Below are 16,374 nucleotides of genomic sequence, written 5' to 3' on the forward strand. Positions count from 1 at the left end.
CACGTCTCCTCCAGCAATAAGTCTTTATAGTAGATTCCTAATGGATCATGTTAGGAACATAATGGACTATGGCATATTTGTCATTAAATACTTAGAAGTTCCTTACCCGTATATTCAGTTATTATGTTTAGTTTCTCTATACTGTTACTTCACATTACTATTTCCTTCCTGCTATGCATTATCGTAATACTCGTATATTAATTATAAATATTCTTTTTTATTCAGCTTCAAACGACCGAACAGCCAGCTGAAACAAACGTCAGCAATCCTGCATCTGGAGAGGGCGGAATAGTCTACGCGGAATTGGATTTGACGCAACAGCAAGTCACTCCACGTCTTATAAACGAAGACAAGACGGAGTACGCTGAAATTTTATACACGAAACCACCCACTGACAAGTAGCTTGAAGATTTTATGATTTTACCACCGATGCTCAGAGACGTATTTTATTATAGTGTTAAATTCTCGACGTAATATATGCCTTTTTTATTGAGAACTTGATTCTCTCGTGAACGACAATTTGACACTATTGACGACAACGCATCGCTGAAAACGATCAAACTGAGGATTTTCAAACTTGAACGATTAAATTGATATGTAGGAAAGAGTCGGTGTTTTTACATTTGGGAAAGAAAACGTGGTATCATTACGCCATGTACAAATAATGAGTTTATATAAATGAACGGAATTGTAATCGGTATGATTTTAGGGGCAAATGATAGGAGATATTATACGCATATGCTTATCTAGGTAAAAAATGTATTAACATTGACACATTCTCATGATAGTTCGAACTAATTTTAAGAAGCGCCAAGATTTTGAAAATAACTCTGCTTTTTTATCGAAGACATTATTCATCTTTCTACAGATCATTCTTGAATACCATGATGATTATAAAAATGGCTATTTGTACCCATATATATATATTAAGTAATTACGTTAAGAAGTCATTCATGAAAAAATATATATATATATATTGACTATTCAAGTACTTAAAAATGGTTGTTAATATTATTAGCGTAATGGTGTAATAGTATAACCTTAATAATGCACTTCGTCAGAGGTTCCTACAGACCCTATACATATAGTCATATTATTCAAACTAAACATTAATCGAAGTAGCAAAATAATGTCTGGATCTCTATGTTTTAATTTTAGAATACATTGGTCTGTAGAACTGTTAATGATGTAATGACAGAACATCTTGTATTTGTATATTGTGGATATTTCCCAATGTTATGTTTAAACGTTTGAAAAGCACCGTAATATAACTCATTAACATTGAGAATGAATATTTCATAATTTTATACAATTACATATTATTTGACATTTTTTGACCGGTAAACCGATCATTTCTTATATACAACCTAATGATTTTTATAAAGTGACTAATTCAGTCTTGTGCTGTAATGAATGAATGACTGAGCTCGACGACATCTTGTATACGATCACTGTGTAATTTTCAAAATAATTTATTATTGCCTTAACTTTAATGTATTTAAATATTACGTGTCTTTGTAATATAGAAATTTATCTTTTAATTCAATTTATTCACGCTTTACTTAAAACGACGCTTTCTTTTGCTTACTCAAGATAAAGGCGATGACTAAACAGAGAAACACATAGGCGAAAATTTATGTTTTCGGATTCATTTTGTCTTCTGCCCTGTCAAAAAATATCTAGGGTCTTACAATTTTACAATTGTTGAGACAATTCAGTTCATTCATTCGTATTTTAGCATAAATTCATATTGGTCACTTTGTGAAAGTCACTTTCCATATTATACCAATGCTGAAAATCATCATTGATAAAAATCAAAATAAATGTACATGAGATTGTAGTATTCGTAATTTAAACTAAATTTAAAATTTAGTTTACGTCATACAAGTCCTTTTGAATTATTTACTAAAACAAATAAAGCAATTTTTAGTTTTGTCTTAAGTCACGTTACGCCGTCCAATACTAAGAAGACTACTTATTTTTTTGTATTTCCTAAACTTATTAAATAAATAAAATAATTGCAGTACAGAACCGTGTTAATATTAATACACGAAGTGACGGATCATTACTTAGAACGTAGAAGGATTAAAAAAATATCATCGCGTGATAACTATGCATGCATTAGCTATTAAAATTGAAGTATTAAAAACTCATATTCCGTCGAACATAATTTTTATTCTAATAACAATATTACACTAACTGGTTTTACGGATAGTCATGATGCAAGAGGTGTTTTGAATCGATGATTATTTCAATAACTGACCGAATCATTATAAAACATCATTACATGAAACATGTATTGATAAATGTTGATAAACGTTCATAAATTTTACACAATTAAATCACACTCTTGTATTATTCGTTATCCGTCACGCCTTCATCAGTCGTTCCACCATTGTCATCCAAATTGCCTTCTTTAGTATCTGCGGTATCCAATTCCGTTTCAGTTTCATTTTCAGTTTCATTTTCAGTCTCATTTTCAGTTTCATTTTTAGTTTCATTATTAGTTTCCAAATTTTCATTCTCCGGTCCAATTGCTTGTGTACCACCTTCCAAATTATCAGATTCTTCTTTTCGTTCATTTATTGGAGATATGCGATGACGATATGTCGTATATTCCTTATCCGTCATTTCTTCAATTTGTTTATTGAACAGCGCACGACTCCTATCCAAAATAAAGCTGGGAGCTTTGATACAGTGTAGAGGTTTTTTCAAAGCTAATGGCATGGCATTTCTTTCAGATTTCATTATATCCTTCAAAATCCTTGCAGGTATCTGAGATGATTCAGTAACATTTTTCATAAAATCAATCCATTCTGGATACTTATTGACGTCCATTAAATGAGCATAATTCTTTTTAGTGTGCGAATCGTCTATTGCATTAGGTAGCCCTGCGCATTCTCGTAAATCAGATTTCATTAATAAAGGATTATACAAAATTTTTGTATGTTTATGTGGAATAGGTTGGCCGACGTTCAAGTGCCACGTAGTGCTAATTAGAGTATTATTCAAATTATCAATTTCTAATTTGGGTTCAGGACACGGTATGGGTGGATTTTCCAATTCGCTACCATGATCAATACCAATAGTCAGATTTCTTCGATAATGAAGGTAAATATCCTCATCAGGCACTGTTGGGGAATCAGATATCAAATTACCAGGATCATTAGATTTTCCAGGTCGAACGCGAACGGGATCATTAAGAATTTTCTTCTGCGGGGAAAAACCTTTTTCTCCACTAAACTTGCAAATTTCTTGGGAGAACGTTAACAATATTGGACTAATGGAGAATTCCAATCTCTGATTAGTATTTAACATTTTGGTCAGGCAGTATACCAAAACATTAATATTTCTACAACGTAGTGTATAAATAGCGCCGTAGTTTTTTGAAAATAACGGTGGACCCGTCCAACGTGGATCTGTTGCAAAATAGCCATCTTCTGTGGCAAGTACACAAAGAGTCACTCTATTACATTCGATTATAACATTTGATGCTTCCTGGAATGCCAAATTCAACATATCAGCCAAAGACATTCGTCCTTGATCACCATATAGTATTCCACACATATTCGGCTTAAATTCTATCATCCATACATGTGGAAATACTTTAAAGCAAGGCTGCAAATTAAATCTATTGGCGTGTCTTGATCCTTTTCGTAAAGCACTCTTTGAACTCTCAGTATAATAGCAATCGCCGCATATCACAGCAGAATCCAAAATTGCTGGACCCCATTGCGAAGGATGGCTGAGATACTGCATTGCTAATACAGCTACACAAATCGCTGCCTGGTTTTTACCGGCTCTATTACCAAATCTTGAATCATAACAACCCAATGTACCCCATACGGAATAAATAAGATTCGGCACTTCAATAACGTAATAATTCCATGAAGGTTTTTCCTCTTTAACTATCTTTCGATTTCCCTTTCTTCCATGTTTCACAATATCTAATCCATGACTGAAGCTCCAATGGAAGTCAAGATAAACCCACATTGGATCTTCCTGGAACTTTGTGAAAGCTGGCACATTGATGGATTCTACATGTAATCGGTGAAGGAAAAATCCTGTAGTGTCTTCAAATCTGTTTTGACACATGTGCTTTATCATTTGAGACAATGAAGAAAAAATACAAAGGCAGCTCATCCCATCACTCGACACTTTCTTGCCTTTACCGTTGCATTGATACGGATCGATATAATAATAACAATTAGTCGACCTGGAGTACCAAAATCCATAACAACAATTGGTAAAGTGCAATATGCCATCAGTGTGCTTCTTGAAATGTTTCTGTAGATATTTCCTCACCGTAGAGTAAAAGTCAATGCCGGACGTTGATGAATTCTCTTTAAAGTTAACGAGGGTTGATGCGGAATCTCGAAATTCAAAAATTCTATTCATAACGGTTACGTTTCTCAAAATATGCTCAGTATGATATTTCGGCTCAACGAATTCTTTATAGAGTCCTTCAGCAACCTCAATAATTTTGTCTACCATACCTGGCATAGGACTTTGAATTATATCGCGTTTTACCATTACAGCTAAAATCGCTACGAAATAGCATCGTTTCACTCTGGGTTCAACAACAGTATCACGATTACGCAAGGCTACAGTTCCTTGTACGAATATTGGCTTGGGGTTCGGTATACTCGGTCTAAATATAGTTTCGATGTCGTAGGACGTCATATTTTTTTTATGTATTTCAGGTAAAGACGTGGTAGGCATTGCCTTCTCATGCAGTCCCTCCGTATCGCCGCAATCAGGATAAACTTTACGGGCATAGGAAATCGTTACCAGCCTCATGAAAAATTCCAATTGATCCGGTTCGTTGATCTCCTTAACGATCAGCTTCAAGAAATCCTCGATATCCTGAGAAGTAACAATTTTCAAAGTCTTCGTTCCCGTCATCGTCCACCAAGCATAATAATGACCCTTCCTGTTCATCACGCCTATGTGCGCCTTTCCACAGTGGATTATCGCACCAGTGTAAACAGGAGTTTCAAAAACCTTCTTCAGGGACATAGCTAAATTCCAACCCTCTGTTGCATACAGCATGCCATGATGCATAGGTGCGAACACAGTACGGAACGTGTAATTCGCTATAGCAAATTCCAGCAATACTCCATCTACCATATCAGCAACAGTTGTATCCTCTCCTACTAATAAACTGTCTAAAGCAAGATCCTTGCTAGCTTCGTATAATCCCCTGATCGTTCTAATCCCCCAATGCGTTGGCTCGTGTATAATTCCCCAAGCCATAATGCATAAATCTATTGGAATAGCCACAGCAGTATGGTTCTTGAAACGTCTATCATATATTTTCTTCCTTGGAATTTCATCAAGCAAATTAGCATTAATTTTCCCATCGGCCGATGTAACTTTTGCTTTCTTAAATGGCGCCAGGATCGGTCTGGTAATATCATTCTCAAGAACAATGACCTCTATCGTGGATGCATTGTAATTTGGGATTGGTGCATAGCCAGCGATTGTCATATCGTACGCGTTATCAATCCTTTTATCGATCCATTCTGGTAACTCTATTAATGATACTTCCTCAACGGGTTCATGATTTTCTGATGTTTCTGATGATTCATCTTCATCCGATGTCTTTTCATCGCATGATTTCTTCCTAGGTTTTCTCTTTTTCTTTCTCTTTAACTTTATTTCCTCCATGTGTGCAATCGCTAGGGAATACACGCGGTATGGTTTATCTGATGTCTCACCAGTGTTTTCCTGAATACGCTTAATCATGGAACTCACGTCGCAAAATTCCATGAGGCAGGCCAAACCAGTTTCATTGGCGCGGCCTTTGTCATCGCACGCATACGGATCGAAAAGGTAGAGACGCTCTTCGTTCAGCCAGAAGGCATAGGACGCGTTACCGAATACCAAAATGCCCGTCTGATCCTTCTTCAGGTAGGCATCTACCCCGGCAAGTAAGTTATCTGCTTCACAATTCTCCGGGTCGGCGTAGAGTACTTGTTTGAGTATCACGTTGTATCGTGCACCGAGAATTTCGATGTTGTGAAACCACCTTAATGGTTTGTATCGTAACTTTCCTGTACGCTGATATATTTTGTCGCCTACTAGTATAAACTGGTCTAGAATACTACCACGGAAATTGTCAACGTCTAATTGCACTTTAGCAAGAATGCATAAAATTGCACTGTAATAACATGCTTTAAAATGACACTCATCGACTTCCCCTCGATTCTTCAGGCACGTGTTTCCTTCGATTATACCTATATCGTCGTCTGTATCTTTAAATCCACAACTTTCTGGTTCCGTGGACTTTTTAACCTTTGACTTATCATCCTTCATCCGCACGTTGGACTCTTTTCTTCTTTTCTCCTTACAAGGATCCTTTTTCTTTTCCAATTTCATATCCTGTGGGGAAAAAGCGAATTCGAGTCACGAATGTCGTACGTTTATCATATATCCGTCTGATGTATAAGAACATTGAATGAATCAATACTTACTTTTTCAGCCTCTTCGGAATGCGGAAACAGCAGGTCGAACAATACTTCTTCAGTTTTACACTCGAGCTTCTCTAGAATACTGTCTCCTTTGTATTTTTTCTTTAATTTACATTTCCTGTCGCTTCCGACGATGCACGCTTTCAATTTCTTCTTCGGTCTTAATGTTCTTATCGTTGGTCCCAATGGTATTATCAGCGGTGTGATACGAATTTCTGTAGGAATTTCGGGAACTTTTTCTCTGTAGATATTCTCATTTGTACTTTTCTGACTTTTTGCAATGCATTCCTCTTCCATAATCTTATCTATATCTTCGTCCTGAATGAATCTTTCGTCGATCGCTCTAAGCGGTGTAAAACCAAGTGATAAAATTCTCGAGACTAAATACTTTTTTAGTGGAAACTTAATTAGCTTCGAGGGTATTGCCATGTCGAGTGCATCAGACACTACGACTGCTGTTTGTTCTGCTGGTTTTTTTTCTGGTAACTCACTGCCTTCTTTTATAGCCAATTTAGAATCTATCGAAAATCGGGACAGCAACGAATGTACAGATGCCGAAGCACGTTTCGCTTCCGCAAGAACGCAAAGTGCCTTTTTCGATGGTAAAACGTAGGGTGGTGGGTGCATGTACTTCAATCTCTCGTAGGCAATTATTTCTTTGGACTCTTCACTAATTTCTGGATTTTCTTCTTCAATATCAATGCCATCGGTGAGAAGAAATAAATTTAATCTATCTGGTGCATCGGGTTGCGTATGTTCTTCTACGCTTAAAAGAATATCCTTTACTGATTCAACCTCTTTCTCCGATTCGCTTTGTATCACTGCGTCACCTTGACCAGTTCCCTCTATCTTTGAAGTCTCTTCCTCATTATTATCAATTTGGTCGACCTTACCTTCATTCGCCGGTTCTTGATTGACTTGTACGTTAACTTTTTCCATTTTAGAATCAATTAAGTCCTCGTCGGTAATCGGTAAAAATTTAGTTCGATACGTTTCCGAAAATTCGACAGGTGGCATTTCTACGGAACTTGCTATAATATATTTATCATTAGGTTGAATCGATTCGATAGAAATAAAATGGATGTTAAATTTGGAATCATTAAATTCAAGAATACCATGAAATAAATCACTAAGTTCATTTATGCTATCTGTCACTATTAATGAAGCAGCATGGTCTCTGATTCTCCAACCCTCTCTGTCACTGCCGTATGGATTTAATAAAAAAAACTTGTCATCTTTTCGCCATACGGCATATATTAAATTACTATTTTCTACTATTAATTCTTCATAACGTTTAAACAAACATTCCAGAGCCTCGCCAAGATTCGCAAGTGGATTTGCATCACCTTCGGCTATATTTACTTTACCCTTAAAAGATATCTCGTTCTCGCCAAATTGTAACTTTTCCGGTAGCACAGTGAAGTCAAGATGATTAGGAACCGGTACACCTTTAAAACCGGCTACTTCAGTTGCTTTGCCCATACTTTTAGTCTCCTCACCTAAACCTTTCTTTTTCACATTTCCTTCGCTCTCTCGTGTTTCTCCCCTTGCGCCATCATCGTTGTCATTCTCCGTTTTCGTCTTTTTGCTACCTTGATAAATCCAAATTGCAACCTCCGCATATGTCTTGTCAGCAACATCAATTATCTGATCGATATCCAAATTACGCCATTTCCATGGTTCCTTTATCTTTGCATACGCGATGCCAGTAAGAGCTATTATTAAACCTTGTTTTCCACGACACTTTTTTGGATACCGTGAATCTAAACAATTCCGCGAGCCTTGCAGTATTATACAATGTGGATTAACAATATGGTAACCTTTTACATATTTCACTTGTTGCTCCAGCTCCATCAGTTTCTCTTCGTTCTCTTCCACTCGTGACGATTCATCTCCGGTTCGTAGCAAATCTTTGAAGCTTTCAAGTTTCGCCTCCCGTTGACTATCCGATAATCTTTTATCGTTTTCAGTAGTCTCTGTATTATCTGTTTTCTGGGACGTATCTTGTAAATTAGGATTTGGATTATCAGACATTTGTAATTCGACAAAAGTCATGGGCTCTCCCTCCCTTGTCATATAAGCTTCAATGTTCTTCATTAATTCCGGAAATTGCGTACCCACATCTTTCGTCCTCTCTGCATCCGGTCTAGGCTTTGGGGTCATGTCTAATTCCTTTTTACAAGAGTCCTCTATCGATAAGATTGGCAAATCTTTCTTTAATGCTTTTGGTCTACGATTTATTTTTCTCTCACGATATATCACACGATCCAAAGGACCATCTATGACTGTGCCTGTTTTAATGTACAATACGCGTAGCCCGTGTATTATAAATGGATCCTTTTCCTTGTTTCCAGTATTCTCCAATATCGTTTCAATCATTTGATTTATGGAACTATTCATAGTGACACACGCCACAGCTGCTTTGTATCTTCCCGCAGACTCAGGATCCGTTGGATCCACTCGGAATCCTTGATCATCACAGGCAAACGGATCAAAAAAATAATACTTATCGAACTCTTTCCAAATGGCATAGAAGGTCTTTTTGACCTCTAAAATACCGGTCGCGTGCTTATTAAAGAATTCACGAACCCCATTATCTATAGTAGCCTTCCCCTTCTTTCCTTGGCCAGGCACAACGTTTACTTCCACTTTAACTTTAGCAGCGTATATACCCAAGACAACGTCACCGATCATTTCATCGATTTTCAGCTCGAAGGTGTCATCGAATTTCTTTTGCAATACTCTAACCAGATCCACCAGATAAATATGAGCTTGATTAAATATTAAATCAACCATAGCCGAATTCCACTTATTGGCGTTAACGAGACGCGAGTATATTAAAGCCGCAAGAGCCAGTACAAGATGTCCACGACCTTGAAGTTCCTTAGGAATAACAGAATGCATCATATGATAAGAGCCTCGCACCAGCGCTCGAAATGCTTCCTGTATTTTGTAACCACTGGGCCTCCTTTTTGGTCTTCCAATAGATTTTTCCGGCTCGGCAGGATCATCCTTCGTTGCTGGGATCTTATATGCGCATTTAATCCCAACGCCGAATAATACAAATGGTTCGTTCTTAACGTTACTCTTCTCAAGGATGATAAAAGCGACTCCAGATATATCCCTCACCAGCATCAACTTAGCTGAACCAGCTTGACCGGATGAAACCGGCTCACAATTTTCTTTTCTTGCCTGTCCATCGAAAATATTAAACTGCCTAGCATCCCGCCAGATGGCCACGTTCAATCGCGGTGAGGTTAGGATACCTGCATCGTATCTCTTGAAAAAAAGATCCAGTGCCTTCATTAGGTGCATCTCCGTAGGAGACTCGGAACGAAATGCACCTGCGTAACTTGGCTCGTCGATTCTTAAAAACACGCGGTGACTGTTTTGCACAATCAGATCTTTCTTGAGGTCGACTACGGTCAGTGTCCTACGATCATCTGTGTCCACCTCCTTGTAAGAGTCACGGTAATAACTATCGCCATCCTCTACTATCTGATCTATGATCAACTCGTTCCAGCAACGTGCTTTCTGCAGTGAAGTTGTTGCATAGGCTGTTATTGCGATTGCCGCGCCCTGCAATGAAAATAATATAAAAATTATTTCCGTCCCATATCCTATACATAAAATATAAAAACAACATGATTCAACGGCGCGAAAGCATATGACTTTTTTTTAATTTGCATAATTGATTTTTTCAAACTTTGCCATTTATTATATTTTATAGCACACACTGACTGCTTATATAATTAAAAAATGTCACCCACCAGATATACTTTAGTCAATAGTACATTATAACCCGTATTCATAAAACTTGCGCGACTTTATATTTAATGATTTGTCGACGAACTTTGACATTTCTTTTCTCTTTTGACGTTATATTTCTAATGGTTTGCATAGTACCATTCCGTAATAAATTATACTTTTTTATGCACGATATCGTATAACATTTTTTACGTCATGTGTATTTTTATTGAAAAATTGCTCTTAAATGGCTTTTAATTAATTGGCTGTGTAATTAATAAAGTTTTACTATTACCTGATAGCCTCTCGATAATGGTGAAAATTTGGACATATTCATGTGTGTCAATCCAGACCGAACACCGTATTTGAGACATTCTGGTAAATTAGGATCTATTTTTGTAAGCGAATGAGTTTCTTCGGGGAAGTTGAGTAAATCATTTAAAATGTAATATTCGTTTTCGAGCTCCTCGTCTATCTCATCGCCACTAGAAACATTCTCTTTAAGTTCCTCTATGTGTTTTGTAATTTTACCCAAAGCATTAATTTCGACGTCCGGTAGAATTTTTTCGTCAGAACAAAGATCCTTTAGTTTAACTTTAGCATCGTTGGATTCCTTAGAACTTTTGACTATGTCGGTTTTTTTACCTGCCATATTAACTTAGCTTGATTATTTTATATTTTCTGAAAAGAAGAGTAAGAAAATAATCATTAATCCTGGTTGATTTCTTTTAACAATTTTTAAATACGAATATTGAAAACTGACAGTTTCACGTCCGGATGGCGATCATTATTAATTATATTATTTCTTATCGACAATTTTCTATCGTTCTTGTTAACGTAAGACGATTACACATAAAATTTTAGCATTTACTCTATTTTACGAGAATTTAACAAAGAGCAACATTTCGAATCTTAATTTGTTTCTTAAAACGAAAACAACGTAAGGGAATGAATCGTGTGAAGTTTGCTTAAATCTATTTACTGTTTCCGGTCGTTTTCGATAAAACAAAATTCTTCTATTACATGTCTGTATGTTCGTATTCTAAATTTTATATCAGGCACAATATTTATATAATTTTATTATTTCGGCTGCGTGAAAAATGCACAAATTACAATATTTTGGAAACTGAAAAATAATGGCTGATGAAAATATGTTTACAATGGTAATGTGACATAGTGAATGTCAAGAATAAATCATATAACTACCATTTAAAGTACGTACAGATGAAATGGTTTTTCAACTTACCTTGAAATTTTACATCGTTAAAAAGTTTATACGGAAACAAAGTGCTCAAGAGCATTGTTCGACCATGTGAAATTCATAGTGACATAACACAAACTGGCTATGTTAATATGGTCTCACAATAAAAGTACATACGTCTTGCAATCGTATTAGCATATTAACACAGAAGCAGCACAGATGGAAGGTCCTTTTCGTCATGACCGTAAATCCTTTCGGCTCGTTTAATAAAGTTAAAAAACACGGGTAATCCTCGTCTACGTAAGAATTTATTTGACGTCATTCAATTTCGAAGAATCATGTACAACGAATGTTGCAAATATAAGAGAGCAAAAAAAATTACTATAAAAAATTGTAAAAGAAAAAAAGCCCATACAGTGATAAATGATTACGATTGCGAATCGAAGGAACAGATACCTCAGAAGAGCAAAAGACATAAAAAATCAAAATCAAGATTATCGCCTGTACCCAAAAATAATCTCACGAATGCCGAAAACATACTATTAAGAATTCAACCACCTATGGCCGATAGAGAAAAATACATAAATCCTCGTCATGTATTTTGTTTCCTTGAAGGACTAAAACATCCTTGTCCTGTAACTCCCAAGACAAAGCCTTATCCTGCTAAACCAAAGTCCAGAGAGCGCATACGCGGTACGTTGGATACATAAATTAATTCCTTCGATTATATTAACCTTTGACATACTGAAAATCATAAGTATATAGTGATGAAACGTCCCAGTGAAAAAGAAATACGAAAACGCTGATTCTTGTTTTTGTCATATATTGCATTTTATTTGATAAGCGTAAATGTAGCATATTAGGCATGTAAAAAAAGGGGCATGAAAGATTATGAAATCTAAGACGACTAAAATCCAGGGCCATTGATGCGTAAATAGATAATGAGTATTTTTTTGTCATACAATGTATTGCTTTTTTTAAAGTTTTTACTTACATACGTAAAAATGCAATCAATTACATCGTAATGATTTTAACGTGTTATTTGTGTACGCGTGATTTTTAAGAATATATTTAAAAATTTCCATGTCTTTATTTCTCGCCTAGCCGCAACTACGAAGCAAGTATCGTCGAATGAAAAAAATAAAACGAACAAAGAAAAGAATGAGAAAAAAGTAGAAGAAAATAAAGAAAATAAAAACAATCGGCCGAACAAAGGAAATAAAAAGAAGGAGCAAAAGAAGGAGAAGAAAACTAGTAGCCGGCGGAAGAATAAACGTGAGAAAGACAAATTCTGGTGTTCCAAGGTAACTGAGAAGTCGACGAAACCTAAAGAATCAGAAGTTGACGAGAACGACTACTGCAAAGATACTATTTGTTCTTTCGACAGTGAAGTTTATCTCGCAGGTAATTGCATTATCATAAAAATCATAAAATGATCATCGTGCAAAATAATCATCATTATTCCACTATAGTATTAATCAAATAATTTATGAAAAGTTACAAACCGTCTGTTACCAGGTTGCGGCTTGACTAAAGAGGACAAAGAGAATATCGAAAAGAACCGACAACAGAATAGTCGTCAGTCTGATAAGAAAAACAAGAATGTTAAAGAAGACGCAAACAGGGGCAAGAATAAAAAGAGGAACGACAATACGGAAAATCTTAAAGAAGTAAACGCAACGAACGACAAAGATTCAAAGGAGTAGTCCATCTTCATTACCATTGTATACATACTCATTCTCAGTGCATTAAATATAAAATTAATCCATATCAATTATTCCCACGCATTCTATATATAAGGCTTTGATATGCTGTGTATGCTGGTTTATACTTCTTCCTCGTAGATCCAGTTGGTTGGAGATTCACTACGTTACCTAATTAGATAATAAGACAGCTACGTCTTATATTTAATATACATATGAAAGAATGATATGGATAGTTGTTGCTGTGTATGCCATTATCAATGTAGCATACTGAACTGTTTGGAAAATGCTGAGAATCCGAACGAGTTCAATCGGAACGTCCCTTCAGTGGACGAACGGTCGTTGATCGAAGCACCGGGATTGCTGACATCTATTCAACGAAAATTTGCCTCCTGGTAAATGCTGGTCAGCGAAATCACTTGATTACATTGAAGATATTGTAATATCGCTGATCTCTGACACGTGTCGTGGAAATAGTGACAAAAATTAATACTTACGGTATATCCGTATATTATACTGAATCGGAACTTGAGGATAAGTTCTTAGGGATGCTGTGCTACGCCAATATGCCAATACGTACGTAAAGGAATAATCAAATCCTTTAATCTCATGATTTTCTAGAAATGTCGTCCTTTTAATTATATGTTGTTCATATTTTATACTCATGGTATAATCATTCGGTGATACGTTTGTAGATGTTTTTCTCTTTTTCTTTGTCTCTGCTTATAATTAAGACACTACAGCTTAATTAAAATAGTGCCAACTTCGTTGCGTGTTAGAAAAGTGTTTTCTAACGTCATAGATTCTACAAAGTGGACGTATCATTATAGTGATCGAAGGGAAATGGGTTTAGTAATAATTATTTCATGTTGTGTGCATAGAGGAAACAATGAAATTAAAGCATAATACGTTAATTACTTGAAATTGTTGTTTTTATGTACGTTTACGTCCTCGGGACGATATTTATTCCAAGATTACTGCAATTGAAGATTTCCTTCGCGTTATGAAATTCTCGTCGTACCATATCATACATCATATCCAAAGATCAAGAATTTATACTATTTACATACTGTATATCAAACAGCAGATCGAAGAATCTTTTCAACAGCTAAATTCGATTTATCCAAAATTTATAATAATTTAACTTGGCCGGTGATTTACAGGGTCTCCGAAGACCGAAATGGAGAAATGCAAGGCGAAGATCAAAACTATATCCATCCCTGATATTTGCCCTACAAGAGGAACGAGAGGAGTGGTGCTAGGAGGCACAAGTCTGCTGTTACAACCATCATCGAAAAGTAACTATGTAACATTGAAAAGGACATTTTGTTGACATGCCTTACCGAACACATTGTCCGAGATCCAATCGTAACGTTTTAAATATGGGAAAAGGAAAATCGACATCGGTGATCGAATTGAAAAATTATAAGAAAAAAGTATATAACTTAACCGTTATTGAAATATCATATAAAAAACTATTTCAATTAAACGGATAGGTTATTTACTTCATAAGGTATATCAATAGTATCCAGTTATCTAATTGTCAGCAACGGTACGTACTACAGTTTTTCCATTTACGAAACCTATCTTGTTATCTACTATCTTGTTAAGCTATATTATGGTAGAACAAAAGACATTTATAACGTCTTCGTAATCCTATTCGATTCGTGTTCCTATTCGTCTTCATTTTCATATGAAATATTAATTATTTCTGCTTTATTTACTTTTTATAAGCAATTGGTAGATATTTTATTAAATCTGATACGCAATTAATTCAAAAGTAATAATACTCGATGTGTGAGTTTCTAAGAAGGAACATTTTGCAAATTACTGACGTTTTCATCCAGTTATTACACATATCTACTGAAGAAAATTACTGCTAATTATAAACACATAAAGCTATTCGTTGCACAGGACATGCACTGCGATCGGATCATTATTAATAAAGCAAATGCATAGGCAATGAATATGTTCCAAAAGTCATCGCAATCGATTTGATTATAACTGTATATATTTAAAATGATTAGATGACTAGTATAAATCGATAATGGAAAATTATATTACCTGTAGAGTATCGATATCAAGTTAAAGTTATGCGAAAGGATCTTGTTCGTACTGTTCAATTCAAGGTAAGGCATCTTGTACAAATTTTGCCATTAATATCAACTGTCTTTGTATTCTAAAAAGTCATCATGTAATATGCTATCATTAATATAACGCTATCGATGAATGCAACAGGTCATAAAATTAATGCATAAAGTACTGTACACCAGTATGGCAAAATGCGTCATTGCGCGATGCTATCTAAACGATTAATCTTGCTACTTATATGAAAATTGATATAAATATCTCCCTGAAAATGAATAATTTAATTATCTATATATGTATACATAGATATATATCGAATAATTGAAAGTTAACGAATAACTTTCTTTCGTTCAAGGTGAATTTGACGAAAGTTCAAAAAGAGAAATGTTAACTTTTAAAAATATTTGAACCTATATTTTGTCACTTCATTTTGTCCTCGATATTGAACTATGGAAAAATATATTATTATTGCGTAACTCAACATTCAATTTGCAAGACATTATTCTTCGTAACCCCTCGCAGGTATATTACACAGGAATCATATAATTGATTGAAATCCATTAGTCTTTGTCACGCATTTATAATTACGAATCATATATGAAATTATGAGATTATAATAGGATTTGTCCCTCTTATCATATCACACGTTCGCATGCCACATACAAAGTATCTCTTCCTTCGTTAATTATGAAATCATAACAATCAAGTTCAATGTCTAGTATCAATATACATATTATAGAGGAATTCTTATTGTAGCAACACTATCGAATATGCCGATATTTGTTTTTCTATGGATAATAACCAAACAAACTTTTTATAGACATTATGAAGTACATAAAAACTGTCATTCGTCATTAAAATACATTATGAAAATTCCCCGAGGGTCTGTGGTCCGCACATTTATTATAGGTAAATTGGTCATTTGCGCACGTTCACTCGGAAACAATGTTGGCATCGACAGCTTAATTACCCATGTGATAGATTCAAAACAACTTTTAGAATTAAATTCATCGTACAGTCATTCTCATACGTGGTGTTACATTACAAGGCAAAACAAGTGGATGAAGGTTATCGTACACGTAGAGCACGAGCTTTTTTAATATTATTTTCTCTGAGGGATCAAGTAACTTCCAGTTAAACATACCCAATAACCGATACGGTC

General features: G+C 35.3%; 3 protein-coding genes across 9 annotated transcripts in view; 2 read left to right on the forward strand and 1 right to left on the reverse strand.

The window, feature by feature from the left end:
- The window catches only part of LOC107263603 (fasciclin-3), a 187,188-nt gene extending 185,160 nt beyond the window's left edge, over nucleotides 1-2,028 (forward strand). For all 7 annotated transcript variants that reach the window (XM_025080928.1, XM_025080925.1, XM_025080926.1 and 4 more), the window contains one exon: nucleotides 226-2,028. In XM_025080928.1, coding sequence (XP_024936696.1) covers nucleotides 226-402 — 177 coding nt within the window. In that variant the 3' untranslated portion in view covers nucleotides 403-2,028. The remainder of the gene's footprint in view (nucleotides 1-225) is intronic.
- Nucleotides 2,029-2,052: 24 nt separating this feature from the next.
- LOC107263600 lies at nucleotides 2,053-11,148 on the reverse strand. The gene is made up of 4 exons (XM_025080920.1): nucleotides 10,984-11,148; nucleotides 10,516-10,901; nucleotides 6,477-10,052; nucleotides 2,053-6,384 (listed from the first exon to the last, which is right to left on the reverse strand). Exons 2-4 carry the CDS (start codon nucleotides 10,870-10,872, stop codon nucleotides 2,356-2,358), a joined length of 7,962 nt encoding a protein of 2,653 aa, XP_024936688.1. The 5' UTR covers nucleotides 10,873-10,901; nucleotides 10,984-11,148; the 3' UTR covers nucleotides 2,053-2,355.
- A 107-nt stretch (nucleotides 11,149-11,255) lies between these two features.
- LOC107263607 (nucleolar protein 58) lies at nucleotides 11,256-15,693 on the forward strand. Its single transcript, XM_015730975.2, has 4 exons — nucleotides 11,256-12,114; nucleotides 12,526-12,825; nucleotides 12,940-13,700; nucleotides 14,288-15,693. The coding sequence occupies exons 1-3, from the start codon at nucleotides 11,760-11,762 to the stop codon at nucleotides 13,125-13,127; spliced, it is 843 nt and encodes a 280-aa protein (XP_015586461.1). The 5' UTR covers nucleotides 11,256-11,759; the 3' UTR covers nucleotides 13,128-13,700; nucleotides 14,288-15,693.
- Nucleotides 15,694-16,374: the final 681 nt, after the last annotated feature.

The sequence above is a fragment of the Cephus cinctus genome, unplaced genomic scaffold (genome assembly GCF_000341935.2).
Source record: "Cephus cinctus unplaced genomic scaffold, Ccin1 Ccin1_scaffold0160, whole genome shotgun sequence".
NCBI classification, from domain to species: domain Eukaryota; kingdom Metazoa; phylum Arthropoda; class Insecta; order Hymenoptera; family Cephidae; genus Cephus; species Cephus cinctus.